Source organism: Carassius auratus, chromosome 39 (assembly GCF_003368295.1).
Source record: "Carassius auratus strain Wakin chromosome 39, ASM336829v1, whole genome shotgun sequence".
Lineage (NCBI taxonomy): Eukaryota > Metazoa > Chordata > Actinopteri > Cypriniformes > Cyprinidae > Carassius > Carassius auratus.
In genome coordinates this window covers 11,694,953-11,713,132 of record NC_039281.1, presented here as the reverse complement: position 1 = coordinate 11,713,132, position 18,180 = coordinate 11,694,953, and the positions used below count along the sequence as shown (strand labels likewise).

The window sequence follows — 18,180 nt, the reverse complement described above, 5'->3', positions numbered from 1 at the left end:
TATTGTTAATTGTTCACGTTCTATGCCTGATCTGTTCAGCACAATGATTACACTCATATTCAATTTAAAATATGCAGCGTTTCAATTTTCCTGTGAGACTATGACTAACAGTTTTATTCCAGTCAGTAAAGCAAGAAATGTAAATGTGTCAGTCAGTAGAAACATGAACCAATAATATATGTAATTTAGGCAATATTATACCTCATTGAATTATGCAGTCTCTGTGTCTGTCAATGTGCTTAATGTAGCAGTAACATCCAGCACATGCTGTTTCATAAAGAACTGCTCATCAGTGCAAATGTAATATTGTACCAGTATGAGAATTATTAACAACATGCTGCTCTGGTTTAAGAGATGCATATGGTGGTACTAGACTTTATCTGGATCTGCGAACCATCAAGACCACCAGAGACCTTCATCGTGGTTTAGTTAGGAGCTGGCAGACAGTCTTCCGTTCTTAAGCACTGATCAGAAGTAAAGTAAACTGTGCTGCTCCTGGTGCATAACTTTACCACATGCAATTGATGTAATGACATGGATATTTGTTATATTTAATAATGCACGATTCAGGAATAAATGTTTATAAAGTACAGAGCACTGTGATATGTTCAGTCAATTATAACTGAACATTGACTGAACATTATGTTTGGTGCCAGAGTGTTGATGGGTTTTTATTGGATAAAAAATGGCAATTGCTCTAATATAATTGATTAAGATAGAGAGAATAACGTCACTGAATTATATAATGGAACGACAAGACATAAACCATTGCTGCTGCTTGAATCAACATGTCCACCCATTGATTAATAAACAAAAAGTGTCTGATTAGACTCTCTACATGGTCAAAGCAATCATTGATTTTATATACTTTTTTTGTCTTTTCTTTCTCTGTGGAATAGTGCATAAATGAATTCTGTCATTTCTAATGTTTTCGTCAGACTATGCTCTCAATGGGATTCACAGTCTCCATAGAGGTATAGGATAATTGTGCCATCCTGGATGTTTCCTTCTGCTAGCAATCTAGTCCCTGCAGACCATCCAGTCTATAAACAGCCACATTGTCCCTCCTGCTGCCACGGCGACACAGTAAACAGAGGGACAGTGGAGAGCCGACCTGAGTTTCTGTCCCAGAGAAAGAACCAAAGCCATCCAAGAGGCAGGGGTTTCTGTCTAGGCTGTGATTTCTCCACATTTGTTTTTAAAGGAGCAAATTCTCACATGCTCTTTTATGCACTTGATAAATATATCTGGGAACAGAGCGCAAACCCCGGTTAACATCCATGCCAATCTGCTCAAAGTTAAAGGCACAGTTCGCCCAAAATCATCATGTACACACTCTGATGTTGTTCCAAGCCCCTTGACTTTTGGAACAACACGAGTTGAGTAAATTACAGAATTAAAATTTTTGGACGACCCGTGCCCTTTCATTACTAGAGATTACATGATTTGACAGCTTAGGATAGAGAAAGACTTCCTGGTGTTAAAGAGCCACACAGATGGGAAATCAAAAATGACCTGTATTACAGTGTATGATGTAGCTGTCCATCAGTGTAAACAATGTGCAAAGTAATTAAACCAAAAAGTACACGATTTATAAAGTTATTGGCTTCTAAAGTAAGGAGTCGACTCTGAATCGCTGAAACGAGTCGTTATAGATTTCAAATCTTTTGCCCATCTCTATGTACGTCACTAGGAAAACTTTGCATAATAATCTCCGCCTACCGTGTTGGGAGAAACGGAACTCTGACCCCCCCCCCCCCCACACACACACAGACGCTCTGTTTGGTGTGATAGTATCATGTCGAGGAGACAGTGTGTTTTTAATTGTAAAGGCAAGTTTGTATTATTTTCACTGCCGAAGAATGAAGATCAGAAGAACCAATGGCTAAAATTCATTTTTACCACAATAACAGAGCATTACAACATTTCACTGATAACTGTTTTTCTAATCTCGGTGAGTAAAAGGCTGGATTTTCAAAGTGTTTGGCCATAAAAGAGGGTTCATTACCAACTTTATTTAGACCAACAAGCATCTCCGAATCACAACGCGAAGTATGATTATGAAGTTATATGTCTGTTTTCTCCCGAGCGTCTTATCAGTATGTGTGCTGTCTGCAGCCTTTATCTGTGCTGATCTTCATTTCCAAACACGTCATTAAAATGAAGTGTAACAAGTGCTGCTAACAGATATTCTGTGATAAAGTAATCCATATGAAAACAACGCGATGTATGTTTTTCACGTCTCCCTTCATTATATCTAATGTGACCACGCCCCCATGCTGAACGCGCTATTCAGATTCAAACTGAATGCGCGGCTTGAATACGCACACACAGAAGAAAAAGCAGCGAGACTGTTCAAGTTTTTTTATTTTACTGTTTGCTTCGCGATGAGAGGAATAAGACATAATTCACCCCAAAAAAGATGCTAACGCATTGTTTACCATGAAGTTGTGTGCGGAACAACCAATCAAACCTGACTATGTTAGTTGACCAATCAGAACACAGTATGCTATCGAAAGGTGGGGTTTAAGGAAACTGAATCTTTTGAACAGCTTCGCGCGAACCGTTTGGGGATCTCTGAGAATTGAGGTAATTTTAAAAAGATATTTTGACAAAATGACAATGTTTTTTTAACCTTGGATGGATTTAAACATATTGTACAGGACTTATAAACAGTGATAGGAAGCTTATAATTTTCATCTTTCTGGCTCTTTAAGGTTTCCTATGTTTGATGTAGCTAAGGCCATGACAAACAGCTCATCACCAAACAAGGAGATGTTGAAGCCTACAATACAAGTGCTCTCAAGCTAGAATGTTTGGCTTTCAAACTAAGAGCACAGTGCTGCAGTGCCATGAAGAACACAGTATACGCTCCTCTCTGTGTAGTTACTGAAACTTTACATTAGAAACAAGTATCACATGCACGTTACTAGGTCTTTGCAGTGTTTGTATGTCACACATATAGTTCATAAACAGACAAAAGCATTGCTACCCTCTTACTATAGGTTAGAGTGGGGGAAAACTCTTTGTTTTTGTTGTAACTATGGCCTACAATAAGATGAAAACTCTAGACATTTTTCATAATAGCTTTATAATTGATCTAATTGTAACTAAAACTATGATAACTATTCTGGACACATTTAATTTTTGTTTCACGGAAAATAAAAAAAAAGTCCTTAAGGAGGCATAAAAATACTTCAACATTTCTAAATAAAAATGTTAGGTTTAATTCTTTCTAATTTGTTTGTTATTAATAGTGAGATGTACTTGCAATTTCTGATTTCATTTCTGAGAAGGTTACTACAATGCCTGCTAATATACTATATTAGTGCTATATTTAGTTACCACACGAAAGTATTTGTACACTAAAAGGGATACTCCACCCCAAAATAACAATTTTGTCAATAATCACTTACCCCCATGTTGTTCCAAACCTGTAAAAGCTTTGTTTGTCTTTGGAACACAATTTAAGATATTTTGATGAAAACAGGGAGGCTTGTGACTGTCCCATAGACTGCCAAGTAAAATACACTGTCAAGGTCCAAAAAAGTATGAAAAGCATCGTCAGAATAATCCATCTGCCATCAGTGGTTCAACCGTAGCATTATGAATCAACAAGAATACTTTTTGGACGCGATATCAAAAAGTCACCATATTGGCATTTTGGAAAATATGAGCTGAACGCAGGTAGTGTATGCTCTTCTGAAAATACTTTGATTGGTTTTCCAAAAGAGGAAACAACTAGAAATCAGTGGTTAAATTGTATTTCCAACACTGTTCCAGAACAGTTCAACCCAGATATTCAGATGTGTTTTTCAACCTTAAACTGCATAACACATTTCATTTTCACCAAATACACAAAATAATGTTCTTTTTAGCTACATGATATGACCCATTTAACGCGCTTCAAACAAACTAATCAGATCTCAGTATGCACAATGTGAACTCTGGAAGGTGAATATGAATTACTGAATTTTTAATTATGAAAATGTGTGTGAAATGTTTTGAATTGAAATACCGACAGCTTATATAAACAACTGTTAAAAATGCAAGCCATGAAAATACAATGTGTAAAAATGCAAGCACTGTTAATACAATGGATTATTTTTTTCAATTAATGCAATTCAACATGCTTTTTTTTTTTTTTTACAAAGACATTTGTCATTATTTAACTTGCATAGTATGTGCAAAACAATCACCTGACTTAACTGGTTCAACAGTAATGGCAAAAAAAAAAAGTGAAGTTAGTTTCGGAGAAAAGGGTGGTCAGATGTTTCATCCTTTAATGCAATGACATTCATACATTTTAAAGCATGTTTTATCTGTCCACAACTGTTTTTTGGAGCCACTTTATGTATAATGTAACTATGTGACATCTACACACTAGGCTAGGTCAATTAATTATTATTATTATTATTTTTTATTATTATTATTATTATTAAATGCAATCCATGCAGTTTTCAGTGTTCCCTTATGTGGCTGTGTAATTGAAATTGTTTACATTCCCGAGAGGAGATGTTTAAAAGAGCAACACATGCTTTGTTGATATGAAAATATGACGTTCTGTTATTGTGCTCTGTAAACAGTTTGTAATCTGCTCATCAGCAGCAAGGGCTCTGACTCAACACTCAGCCTCAACTTCATGATGGAGGAGTCTACTCCTCTCAGTCAGGCACAGGTGTCTGGCCGGCGGTTAGGAAAGAAAAGTCTAGACAGCGCACAGGGTGATGACAGAGCAAAGGGAGTCACTGGTGGATGATTTTAGTTATCAAACCGCTAAGACTTATGAGAAAAGAGGATTAATCATAAAGGGCGTAAGGTTGGATCTGAAAGATGTGGGGAGAGAGTTTGACCCCTCAGGATCTCAGTCAACCCCTATGACCTCAGAGGGGTGTGGCATCCAGGCATCATCTTTCTTTCATTCACTCTCCTAACCCCACATGCATGCTTAAAAGAGACTCAGAGACAGGCACTAGCTTCCAGTCGTGGTTGGGTGAGTCATTCATCCAGGGTAGAAGTGAGATCTCTCACCAGTAAAAAAGAGATTGAACTGAGGAAGCAAGTTCAACTTTTGAGAAAGAGGAGGCTGAAGAAAACAAGACAGATATGCCAAAGAACGTGGTGCTGGATGGGCCAGCCCCTTGGGGATTTCGGCTTTCAGGAGGCAAAGATTTTAACCAGCCGCTGACCATAACTCGGGTAAGTGAATGCCTTTGGCTAAAGTCTGCTGCTTCACACATTCCACTCAGAGATAAAGATGCTTTTGATGTGCTGGCTAACACTGCCGTGGGCATGAGAAACCAGTGGGGTGGATCACAAAATAACATTCCCAGGACCTCACTTTAGACATAACTGAGGAGTACTGTGAGAAAAAATATTTTTAGAGCCACAAGTTCGAACTGACATTCATTTTTAGAAACATCTGTGGTTGTCAGGCAATCATTTCCCAATAGAGCCTAGTTATAATTACCTAGTTTTTATCTTCATGCCATTGTGATTTACTCTAATATTGCAATTTAAGAAATTAATGTTGTTTTCACCAAGGATGCATTATATTTATTAAAAGTAAAAGACGTTACAATTGTTTTATTAAAAATAAATGCTGTTCTTTTGAACTTTGATAATCGTGAAATAAATATACCGTATCATGTTTTCCATAGAAACAGTAGGCATAACGACTTCAAACTTCAAATTATAAAAATAAATATTTCTTGAGCGTCAAATTAACATATAATGATTTCTGAAGAATCATGTGACACTGAAGACTGGAGTAATGATGCTGAGAATTCAGATTTACCATCACAAGAATAAATTGCATTTTAAAATATACTGAAACAGTAAACGGTTTCAAATTGGATAAATATTTCACAATATTACTGCTTTTACTGTATTTTTCAAATGTAGCCTTAATGAGCAAAAGAGACTTCTTTCAATAAACCTCTTCAAAAAAAATCTTACCAGCCCCAAACTTTTGAATAGTGTTTATAATTTGAATATTATTGAATTAATATTCAGAGGTCTAACGCTGTAATTAATTAGCCAAACTGATCATATTATACTACCTCCCATTGCATCATGGTGTTTGTGAATTTGAAAACACAGATTATTCACAGCTCATCGGAGTCATAAATGTGGTTATGTATTATGGCTGTACCTAAAAGTGTATATTACGTGTCGTGAACTTTTGGGCATTTTTCTCTTCCAGTTACTAACACGTCCACAAAAAGTCAGGGACAGACACTCTCTCTCTCTCTCTCTCTCTCTCACACACACACACACACACACACAGGCTTCGGAGAGGACACCTGTTGTCTGAATGAATTGCAAAGCTCTTAGTCCAATAATATTTTAAACAGCTGATAAAGTCTGATCATTTGTGGTAAAAGAAGAGGTCAAAGGTTAACTGAGCACTTGGTGATGTGTGAGATGAACTTGACAATCTCTTTAATTTAAGCAATCATTTCAGCACCATCTCAAACCTCATATCCTCTCATAAATATAATTGACTAATACTTATAGATGGTGGTGAAAGTGCCCCATTTCAAAGATAAAGTTATTTTGAACTGAATAAGAGGCATGTTAGATTTATGCTCAGCAACTACAAAGTTTGTGCATTTTGGTGAAGGCTAAGACGGTCCTAAGGCGCCACCTGACTAAAACTGAAAACTGCCTCCTCTAACTAATTCGGTATGTTACCTACATATATCATTAGTGGAATGCCAGTTCTGACATTCTCCATAAATTGTGGAAAAAACACAGCAGAGAACGGACAGGTCGTCATAAAAAGATACTTCCCATACTCACTGATTAGAAGCACAAGAGCAGGTCTTACAAAATATGAATTGTCCTAACAGAAAATAGGTGTTACCACATTACAGTGATTTACTGGTATCAGATGGTTTAATAGTATTTTGATGATTGCCTTATTAATATACAATGATACCTCAAGATTCTTCCAAGAATACTGTGGTATTTACTAACAATTAACATGTCTAGAAAGTATATTTTTCTGCTGCAGCACTGGTTTTGGCCACAGTATGGAAATCGGAACCTCCAGGTGTACAACGTAGACTTGAAGTCTCAGCTGAAAAGAATGATGTCATTCTTAAATTAAACCAGGTTTATTTAACATTCCTAGCTAATGGCTTCCTTGCAGAATCCAAGTAAAATGAGACTGGATGTGATTTCAGACTAAAACAATACTATCCACTCAAACATAAATGAAATGGATTAGAATTAGCATTTCATAGTTTGGTGTATGCCTGTGCCAGAACCTGAAAGCTACATACAGTGGGTAGAGAAAAGTTGAAGTTGCATTGAGTAAATAGAGCTGGATAAAACAAAAACTCAGGCTACAAAGCAACAAACTTTGATTATTTTAAAAGGGGTGATTCTTTTCTGTATATTTCATCTTTAAGCAGAGAAATACTGATGACTAATGCAGAATGTGTGTGGTTTCTTTGTAAAACCGCTTTATCATACACTAATTGATCCCAGCAAGGTGGCTCTTTTCTCATACTATGAGCCCTGATGTTCTTATTTCAGTAACATTAGTCTCCATCGATGCGTGCATGCCAGCACAGATGGGGCCTTTTATGAGAAGCAAAATCAGACCATCTTAATTATACTGTTGAATTAAAAATGTAAATGACTGTTATATATCTAAATCCAGTCACTGAGCAGACACCTTTAACAAATCATTCATTTCAGTTCAGACAGTTCTTGGGTTTAGTGCTTTGCTCAAGGGCATGACGAGGGTAGTTTATGGTTGAGTGTCAACCTTGAGCTTTATCCACTTCTCCCAAAGAATGACAATTCTGTTATTTACTCAACCTCATGTCAGGTTTCTTTATGTTAGCAGAATATATAACAATTTAAATTTACTTACCTTATGTTGTTCCAAACCCATATGATTTTCTTTCCTGTATGGAACACAAAAGAAGATACTTTGAAAAAGTTCAAAAGGTTCAAAGCAGTGATGTCATGGAAAAACTATTTTTGGTTCCCCACAAAACCTTTCAGTTTACACTTCTTTTTTTCTGTTCCAATTTTTTTTTTTTTTTTTTGAGTCAAGAACTATTTTAGTATTCTAAAAAAAAAAATAATTTTTCAAGACTGTTTTGTGCATTGAAATGTTTCATGGATGTTAAAGGTTCTTTATGGAACCGTAGATGGCAACAAAGAACCTTTATTTTTAAGAGCGCATAATAAAAGTCAATGAGATCTGATGATGTTTTGGACCCAGTTGATTTTCAGTGTATGGACATAACAGTTCAAACATGCTTCAGAATATCATGTTTTGTTTGGGTTTTTTTTTTTTCACAGAAGAAAGAAAATCATGCAGGTCTGGAACAACACCAGGACAAATAAATGTGAACTTTTAGGGGAACTATCCCTTGATTTATTCTGCCTGATAATGTCTAATTGTTCAGCGTGCCCTTACATGCTTCTCTTGTGGGTTTGCGTGTCACTTGGGGATCTTTTTCTGCACAGGTTATGCATAGCTTACAAACCCCCAATTGTTATATTCATGTTTCTGTTTATACTGACAATCGGATACATATCACTCAATGGATTCATATCAGTTCATAGCTCCTTTTGTTTCAATCTACTAAACAGAGCGGCTTTGTTGGTGAGCCAAACACATCCCTCATTTGCTTAAATAGTGCCAAGGGAACAGTCTCCTTTTTATTGTGTCCATTCTGAGACATTTGGATGCTTATTTCTTTGCAGTAACCCTCGATTTCTACAGTCGCCCCATAATGGATGTCTACAGGGGAAATAAGGCCTAGTTTTCATTTGCTGAATTAAATACAGCCAGGCATCAGTGTCACTTATATGAAGTCATATAAATGTATTTTGAGATGTATTCGCTCTAGAAGATACAGGTGGACAAATGTGATTTTGGTGTGTACACAAAGTGAGAAAGGCACTAGGAAATGAGATATTAAAGTGTGTCTGTTATTTGACAGGAACAGAGATGCTAGCTTCGTAAGTCAATAATTGATACATTAGGAATAAAACATCACAAAACTTAATTTTTGATTAGTAATATACATTGCTAAGAACTTCATTTAGCCTTAAAGGCTTTTTTCCTCAATATTTCCTTTTTTTTTTTTTTTTTTTTTTGCACACTCAGATTACAGATATTCAAATAGTTGTATCTCAGCCAAATATTGTTCTATCCTCACAAATCATACACCAATGGAAAGCTGATCTTAATTCAAAATCTTAATTTAGAAAAATTGACCCTAATGACTGGTTTTGTGGTCCAGGCACACAAATCGTAATGACCTTAAACACTGATGATAGAAAACTAAAACCCTCTGGTCTTAGATAACTGGCATGACTTGACCTGGTATAAATCTTCCTCTCTTGAGAGGTGGACTTAACTAGAAGAAAGTCAGCTGTTGGGATATACAGTAATAGAGCAGCTGAGTCAGAACACAGGTGAGCGAGGCCTGCACACAGGATGAGGTGATGAGATAAATGACTAGGGGGATGAAGAGAATACCCAAGAAAATGAGCCCAGCAGTGATGAGAGGAATAAGGGATGATGTCAGACTTCATTAATGAAAAAGAGGATGATGGATAATGAAAAAGAGGATGATAGTCCACTTCTAAACCACAGAGGGTCAACAGATTGTTTCTACCCCTGTCACTTTCTGTTTATGTCTAAACTGCTCCATGGCTTGCTGCACACTTGTAGTGACTTTGAAAGAAGGCTCCTAAGAATCTGATTCTTTTTATTTATTTATTTATTTCAAATCTTTGCTAAATCTATAAACAAGCTGAAGCATATTAAGCACGTAACTATTCACAACTTTTATCCAAAGTAACTTAGATCACAATTAGTCCTATTTTAGCCACCTTTGGCTTGATTGGCCTGCATACTAAACCACTCTCATTTACACTGAATGTCATTGAGGGCCATTCAAATAGAATGCTTATTTTTGTTTAAAAAAACCCAAGATGCTGGGCAATGGAATTAAAAACTTTTAACATGAGTGCTGTGGTTTTGGAAATCATCGCTCATGAGTGAGATTCTGAAAAAGACGGATATCTGTCTAATGCATATTCACATTGAAAACCAATGGAAAAAGCAACACAGTAAAATTCAAAAAATGCCTTCTATGTGAACAGCCTGTAAGCATTTTCACAGATTTAAAACTAAAGTGTAAGAAAGAATTTCTTTGTAATTATGGTGGCTTCTTATGGTTTTGAAATCTTTATACTTTTGAGAAAAGCTTAAATACTCTAAAGACACGTAGTAAAACCATCAAGATAAAAAAGAAATGAGAACGAAAACACACACACACAAACATTATACTTACACCTTAAATGCACAGGTACAAGATTTTTTTAAGGAAAATTATTTTGTTATTTTATTATTTATTTATCTTTTGAATTAGATTTATATTTTCAGTTTTTATTTTACTGCGTTTTAGTAATTGTAATTGCTTTTGTCATTTCTATATCATTTTAATTAATCTTTACTAGTTTAATTTTAGTAATTTTACTACTTCACCTTAAACTTGTTTCAGTTATTTCAAAGTTTATATTTTTCATTTTTTTATATCTATATTTTATTTCAGCTTTATTTCAGTTATGTATATAGAAAACCATGCTTATTATAAAAGGTGTATTCAAGTCATTGTATATGCATGGCCTTTATCAAGTCTGGTTCTTGTTTTCAGGTGACACCAGGCAGTAAGGCATCTCGGGTCAACCTGTGTCCAGGAGACATCATCCTGGCCATCCAGGGAGCGTCCACTGACAGTATGACTCACGCTGAGGCTCAGAACAAGATCAAAGCCTCCAACAATCAGCTTTTCCTCAAGATAGAGAGGTACCATGAGCTTTTCTCATTATAGGATAGTGTTACAAACAGGATTAAGAGTCTTTCAACAACTTTATATCACATTCTCTCACCTCCTTTAAAGTTGCAGCCAGAGGGAGGACTGTAAGAATTTGCCTTTACCCACTGCTATGAAAGTGTCCATCAGTACCCCCAGAGCCTTATTTACAACAACGATGAATGTGTCCTTCCTCTGTGATTAATACCCTCCCGATAAACCATCTGGCTTGTACATGCCAGTCTGTTGACGTTACTTTACTAGCTAGAAGTGGTCATGGCCCTGGTGCACAGTAATGACCCCCCTTAGTGCTCTTTGATCTTTTTTTATGATTTCACAGGAGGCGATTACCTCGTGTCTTACTGTGTGCATTAAATGTGTTGCAGGCCAGAAACTAAATTGTGGTCACCTCTGGTTATAGAAGAAGGGAAAGTGAACCCATTCAAAATCAATTTGGAGGCAAAGAAGCAAGTAAGTGTAATAGAAGAGAACAACAAATGCACAGCTCTTTATTTTTTATCTGCTAATAATATGCAGCAAGAAAATGTATATTATAAAAAAAAAAAAAAAAAACACAGCAACACTAGAGTGCACGAGGCATGTTAAAGGGATACTTTCACCCCAAAATCAAAATCCTCTCATCATTTACTTAAAAGCGTAAAAGCAATAAGAGTCCATATTATGCAGATGGATGAGATGATACTTTAAAAATCCCTCAAAAAATTGTACCACTGTTTGTTTGATCTGTCCTTGTCCAACACAATACGTTTATAGGAAGAGTTAACTATGGAAATTTGCTTAAGATACTGGATCTTCTGCAGTGAATGGGTGCCGTCAGAATGAGAGTTCAAACAGCTGATAAAAAAAAAAAAAAATCACAATGAATCCACCTGATACCAGTGCCTTTTTGTAATAAAAATAAGAGAGACGCATATTTCTCTCCTGATTCAGTTTTTGTTTTTCCCCACTGTAAACAATATTATGGAAAGAGGACTTAGCTTGAAAGAAATGGGTTGAAGTTAAAAAAGTGAATTGACTGGAGTCGTGTGGATTACGTTAGGATTATCCTCTGCAGAGGATCCATTGGTGAGCAAGTGTTGCAACAAAGAAAGTAAGAAAAGTGAAGAAAAGTAAAGTAAAGAATGTTTCTTAATGGAAACATTGGAAAAACAATAAGATAGTTTAGTTTTGAGTTAGTTTATGTTGCATCTTCAGGTAATAAAAAGTCATATCTGTAGAAGCTGGCATGCAAATGTGGTGTTTGTGTGGGGCTTTGAGTATGAAGTGTGTATGTCTGTCCTACACACGCAGGAGTGTAAACCTATTGGCACAGGTCACAACAGAAGAGCACAGCCTTTTGTGGCTGCCGCCAGTCTGGATGACAAAACGCAGGTGGTGAGCTCCACCTACAACACTCCCATAGGACTCTACTCTCAAGATAACATCCAGGATGCCCTGAAAGGACAGATCCGGGGACTGGTGCATGAAAAGCCTGAGGGGTGAGTGCCAACATGGATCACCCCAATCATATAGACTATGAAACTTCTCTCTGCTCGCTGTCGACCGGCTGCCCACTTACCACTAACACACACACTGATCCTCCAGAAGTCCTCACAAGTGTTCCAGCAGCCTAAGCATTTGGATAGAAAATTATGATAGAAAGAAGTAATGGCAATTGGGTTCTGTTAGAGATAAGAATGGGCGACCCCTTATCTTATACTTTTGAACTAGTATATTATAGCAGAACACATATTCACATTTGAACCTGCAGTGTTGGATCTTGGAGGACTTCTGCTCCTATTCATACTTCTGATCTATTCATATTTTCATATCTTATGTCTTACAGGACATTGATTACTTCGAACACAAGTTTAATGTCAAATCAAAGCCCTTCACATCTGCAAGCCAAGAGAGGTCATTAGACAAAAGCATCCTTACATGAAGTCAAATATGGTCACTTAACCACAGTAGAATTTGTACTTTTTTTTATATTAATTTTTTTTATATTCAATTTTTTTTTTACATTCATGCATTCGTACAGCTTAAAACAAATTTGCTGATTATAAAGCAACAGCCAAGTATATACTGAAGCTCTATGTACATCTCTAACTCCTCCTTCCATTCTTTTCTGTCTTATTTATCCTTTTCTGTGTCCCCTGTGGCCCTTTTGATTTGATTGCTTCCTGGTTCGGTTCACCTAGCTATTATAAACTGACCTTACACAACTCCAGTGACAGCACATCCCAGACGCTGATCAAAAATGTAGCTCAAATGTCTGGCACCCCATCGGCTGGGTCCAAGGCAGCTCCTTCTGCACAGTATAACTCCCCCATTGCATTATACTCAATATCTCAGATACACTGCAGCAGGCTAAGATGTCATCTGTAGTCAGGCAGGCATGGCCCAGGTATCCAGAGCTTTGTTTCCATACAGTAAGCACAGCTATATTAAAGACCTGACAGATTAAAAAAACAGGGCTCCTACAGATGGAAAACTTCAAAATACTTTGGGGGTAAATAGGAAACTATTGCAAATGTGCACTTTTAAAAATAAAGGTCTTCAATGGCTTCGGTGGTTCCAGATCCAGACATTCATGGAAACTTTCCATCGGACTGAAGGTTCTTTAGATTTTTAAAATGTTCTTCAAACTAAGAAAAAAAAAGGATCTTTTCAACAATTCAATCAGTGGTGGACGAAGTACACAAATCAAGTACTTGAGTAAAAGTACAGATACGAATAATAAAATATTACTCCAGTAAAAGTAAAAGTACTCCTTTTTCAATTTTACTCAAGTGAAAGTACAAAAGTAATCAATTTTGTATGTACTTAAGTAAAAAAGTACTGAAAGATAGATGTTTGCAATTTTATATAGGCTAATTTAATTTTATATTAGCACTTTTTTTTTTTTAATAATCCTACTGCTCAAAATACCTGGGATTTTTTTCCAAAATAACCACTATATGGAGTCGAGATATATTTTTGTTGTTGATATGGACTACGCTTATGAGAGTAATGTTCACTGTGAAGCTTACACTGTGATGTACCTGAGAGATAACAGAGATGACCATCTGATCTTCACCCGTAAGAAAAAAGTATTTTAAAGTTTGTGGTTTTACAGAACACCACAGTTATATATGACAAGATAATAAGGCCTGAAGTTAGGAAGAACATCTTAAGGAAAATATAATTATATTTTCTTAATGATTTTTTTCCTTCTCAAACCTTGTCTGCGGTGTAAGAACACCCCTGGCCAAACGGGGTGCATCTCTTCCCCTCTTTGATAATTACTGTAGTTACCATGTTCTGAACATCACATCCTTTCTTTTCTCCCCAGATGTAATCTATCTCTCTCTCTCTCTCTCTCTCTCTCTCTCTCTCTCTCTCTCTCTCTCTCTATATATATATATATATATATATATATATATATATATATATATATATATATATATATCTATCTATCTATCTATCTATCTATCTATCTATCTATCTATATATATATATATATATATATCTATATATATATATATATATATATATATATATATAGGTGGTTGAATAAAAATATTTGGACATTATTTATAAAAATTACCTCAAGTTAGCACCAGCAAGCCTGCTAGACATTTAGCATCAGCTACAATATTTATTTATTTTCAGTACCGTTCTGAATAAACATTCATGTCTGTCTAACGTTACTCGTCTAAAAAAAAAGCCTCAAGTTCAAATATTCATTTATCACCAATTAACTGTTTGACAAACACTTCCTGCTTCGAGATCTGAATTAAAAAATAATATCAAACATGCTCCGAAGTCCCAATCTGAATCAACCGAGTCGCCAACAGGCTCCGAAGTGCCGATCTGAATCAACCGAGTCGCGAACATGCTCCGAAGTCCCAATCTTAATCAACCGAGTCGCGAACAGGCTCCGAAGTGCCGATCGGTATCAACCGAGTCGCGAACATGCTCCGAAGTGCCGATCTGAATCACCCGAGTCGCGAACAGGCTCCGAACTCCTGATCTGAATCAACCGAGTCGCGAACAGGCTCCGAAGTGCCGATCTGAATCAACCGAGTCGCGAACATGCTCCAAAGTGCCGATCTGAATCAACCGAGTCGGGAACATGCTCCGAAGTGCCGATCTGAATCAACAGAGTCGCGAACAAGCTCCGAAGTCCTGATCTGAATCAACCGAGTCGCGAACATGCTCCGAAGTGCCGATCTGAATCAACCGAGTCGCGAACATGCTCCGAAGTCCCGATCTGAATCAACCGAGTCGCGAAAATGCTCCGAAGTCCAGAAGTCCCGATCTGAATCAACCGAGTCGCGAACAGGCTGTGAAGTCCCGATCTGAATCAACCGTGTCGCGAACATGCTCCGAAGTGCCGATCTGAATCAACAGAGTCGTGAACAGGCTCCGAATTGCCGATCTGAAAACTTCGACTAAAGAATGTAAAAAATAATTATATTTCTCTAATAACTCTAACTCTACAACTCTATGAAAGACTCAGATCACGTATCTAAAAATAAATCGCTATAGTAAAAGAGAGAGGAGTGAAGTTTCCTACCGCTCTGTTTGGTCCTCAAGCGCGTCTGACGCTCTGCAGCGCGTCTCCGCCCCTCACACGCGCATTTACAGCGCTAAATTAATCATCTTTGCTAATTATTATACATTTACTTCATTGTCAGCTTCAGGTACTTCATTTATTATTGTTCAATGAACTGTTTGAAACAAAAAAAGGTTGTATTTCAGTAATAATTCTAAATTATCAAAATAAAAAATATAAAATAAATAATAAAAAATATGATTTTCAGTTACAATAATTAATCCTAAATTCCGACATTAATAACTTACTTTTAGCAACATCAGACGCACGCGCTCACAATATCTCACGGTTCTTACTTCTGTAGACTCACACTAAACGGTTCATTTGAATCAGTGAGTGGTCGACTCCAGAACAGCTGCAATCGGATCATTCTAATTCGTAAACGAATCGTTTGGTGCGATTCGCGATCCGATTTAAAGGTTTATTTTGAAAAGACTCAGTTCGTTCATGATGAATCAGCCACCGCTTCTGCGTGTCGGAGCACGTGATATATTATAGGGAGTAACGATATGTTTTATGAAATGTAGTGAAGTTAAAAGTACGATCTTATGCTTTGGAATGTAGTGAAGTAAAAGTAAAAGTTACTCAAAATAAAACTACTTCAGTAAAGTACAGATACTTGAAAAATGTACTTAAGTACAGTAACGAAGTAAAGCTACTCCGTTACTGTCCACCACTGAATTCAATGAATGCTCTTTGCGAACCCAAAATAGTTATTTCAGCGGCATCATTATAAAAATAAAAAATTAAAAAAACTTTTGGAACCTTTATTTTCAAGAATGCAGGACTGGAAAAAAATCACTGAAATCAAATTAATCAAATGTAAGTAATGGAAACTTTTACAGGTTTATGGCCAATATGCTATGAAACAGAATTAAATACAATAAAAAAGCTACCATAAAAGGCTATGGGGCAAGGCACATATGTAATAGCATTTAATGTAAAAAAAAAAAAAAAGGGTGGCGGGGGGTGGGGGTTAATAAATTAATGTTAAAATAAAAAACTGCACACACTATTGACTTAAAATAGTAGTTAAAGTCAAATTATGATTTAGACAGTTCAAACAACTCAAACTGTGGTAATGGACAGCATGTCCATTACCAATAATAAAAAAAAAATATATATTTGTTTACTTTTATCCAGCATATAATATTTATAAAGTGTCTTCTTGAGCACTGTCAAACTTTTATATAACACAACATTATGTTTTCTCTTAACGGACAAACATTCTGGGCTTCTGCCTTTATCCGTTTTCAGCCCTAAATCCCTGAAGTCTATTGAAGACTCTCATGTGTACCGTATGCTCCAGGAGAACCAAGAGCAGCCACATCAACCACGTCAGTCTGGATCTTTCAAGGCCCTGCAAGACTATGTGGAGAGTGATGGTGAGCTGCCCTTATCTGTTATTTGGGGTAATTCTGACTTCATGAGACAGAAATTACAGCTTGCTGCACTGATAAAGATGTCAGTTTAAAATTCAGCTAATTTTCTGGTGAACTACAAGTGCACTGGAAGAGTAATAGTTTTGCAGGCTCTATTTAACTTAAGCATTTCATATTGGCGAGGTGGATCTGAGACACTTTATTCCTTTGACAGGCACAAGGCCCATGGTGACTAGAAGTGTAAAAGCCCCAGTGACAAAAACCCAAGCCAGCACATCCTCACTGCAGAAGCTGCCTCTCTGTGATAAATGTGGCACTGGCATTGTGTGAGTACAGCATTCAGCATAAGACCATAGATTGTGTCTTCTTTGAGAATATAGTATCAGTTTTTATGAAATGAATGTTCTACGCTGAATAGTTTTCATGCATTTTAACAACTTCATTAAATGAAAGTTTTTCTCACAATTGGCTCACAGTGGACCGGTGGTGAAAGCTCGGGACAAGTACCGCCATCCAGCCTGTTTCGTGTGCTCAGACTGTGGCTTGAATTTGAAGCAGAAGGGCTACTTTTACGTGGAGGGACAGATGTACTGTGAAGCCCATGCTCGAATGCGAATGAACCCACCTAAGGGACATGATCTAGTTACTGTATATCCTACTGCTTAGAGGGATGGACAGTCGAAATTAGACCACTTATATTGTTTGCGTTTATTGCTTCTTGATATTCCATTATTAATTTCTTCATTTTAGTTTATAAAGGGAAATACAATGCCAATTTAAAGTCATAAACACCTGGTATTAACACATTTTTAGTGATCGAATCATTACTACATTACTGTTTACACCTGGTTTTTAGCATGCATTAGGCATTGCTTCACTGTGGTTCAGGATGAATTGATTTAAATGCAATGGTCGCGTGTTTCTGACTACCCCAGTATGGTTCACTGATACAATTTCAAAACATTTTAAAACACACAAAGCACTCTGAGCACTGAAAACTTGTGATCTGATCATAAAAAAATGGATGTTAATGCCAGTTGTAAAAGGGATTTATAATCTCAAAACTCTTTCTTAAGGCCTTTATCTAGTTCTTGTTGCAAAGTTGTTCGTCAACTCATTTCTCAGATATTAGCCTTCTGTACAGAGAAAATCCTACATTTAGACACAAACTAATCCCTTTAGGTTTCAGTTATTCTCAAAATATGAAAGAAGGGGAATTTTGTTCTTAATATAATTTAAATATGCCATCTTCTATGAATTGTACAAAGTATTTGGTAATACTTTGCAATCGATGCAATCGGTTTCCCAGTACAATATTTTTTTTTCTTTTTGTTTATATTAT

At 36.5% G+C, this 18,180-nt stretch overlaps 1 protein-coding gene across 1 annotated transcript; it reads left to right on the top strand.

The window, feature by feature from the left end:
- The first annotated feature begins 4,639 nt into the window (after positions 1-4,639).
- On the top strand, positions 4,640-18,169 carry LOC113057914 (PDZ and LIM domain protein 3-like). The gene is made up of 7 exons (XM_026225510.1): positions 4,640-5,199; positions 10,698-10,849; positions 11,243-11,327; positions 12,168-12,355; positions 16,714-16,841; positions 17,053-17,164; positions 17,315-18,169. The coding sequence occupies exons 1-7, from the start codon at positions 5,107-5,109 to the stop codon at positions 17,502-17,504; spliced, it is 948 nt and encodes a 315-aa protein (XP_026081295.1). The 5' UTR covers positions 4,640-5,106; the 3' UTR covers positions 17,505-18,169.
- The last annotated feature ends 11 nt before the right edge of the window (positions 18,170-18,180 follow it).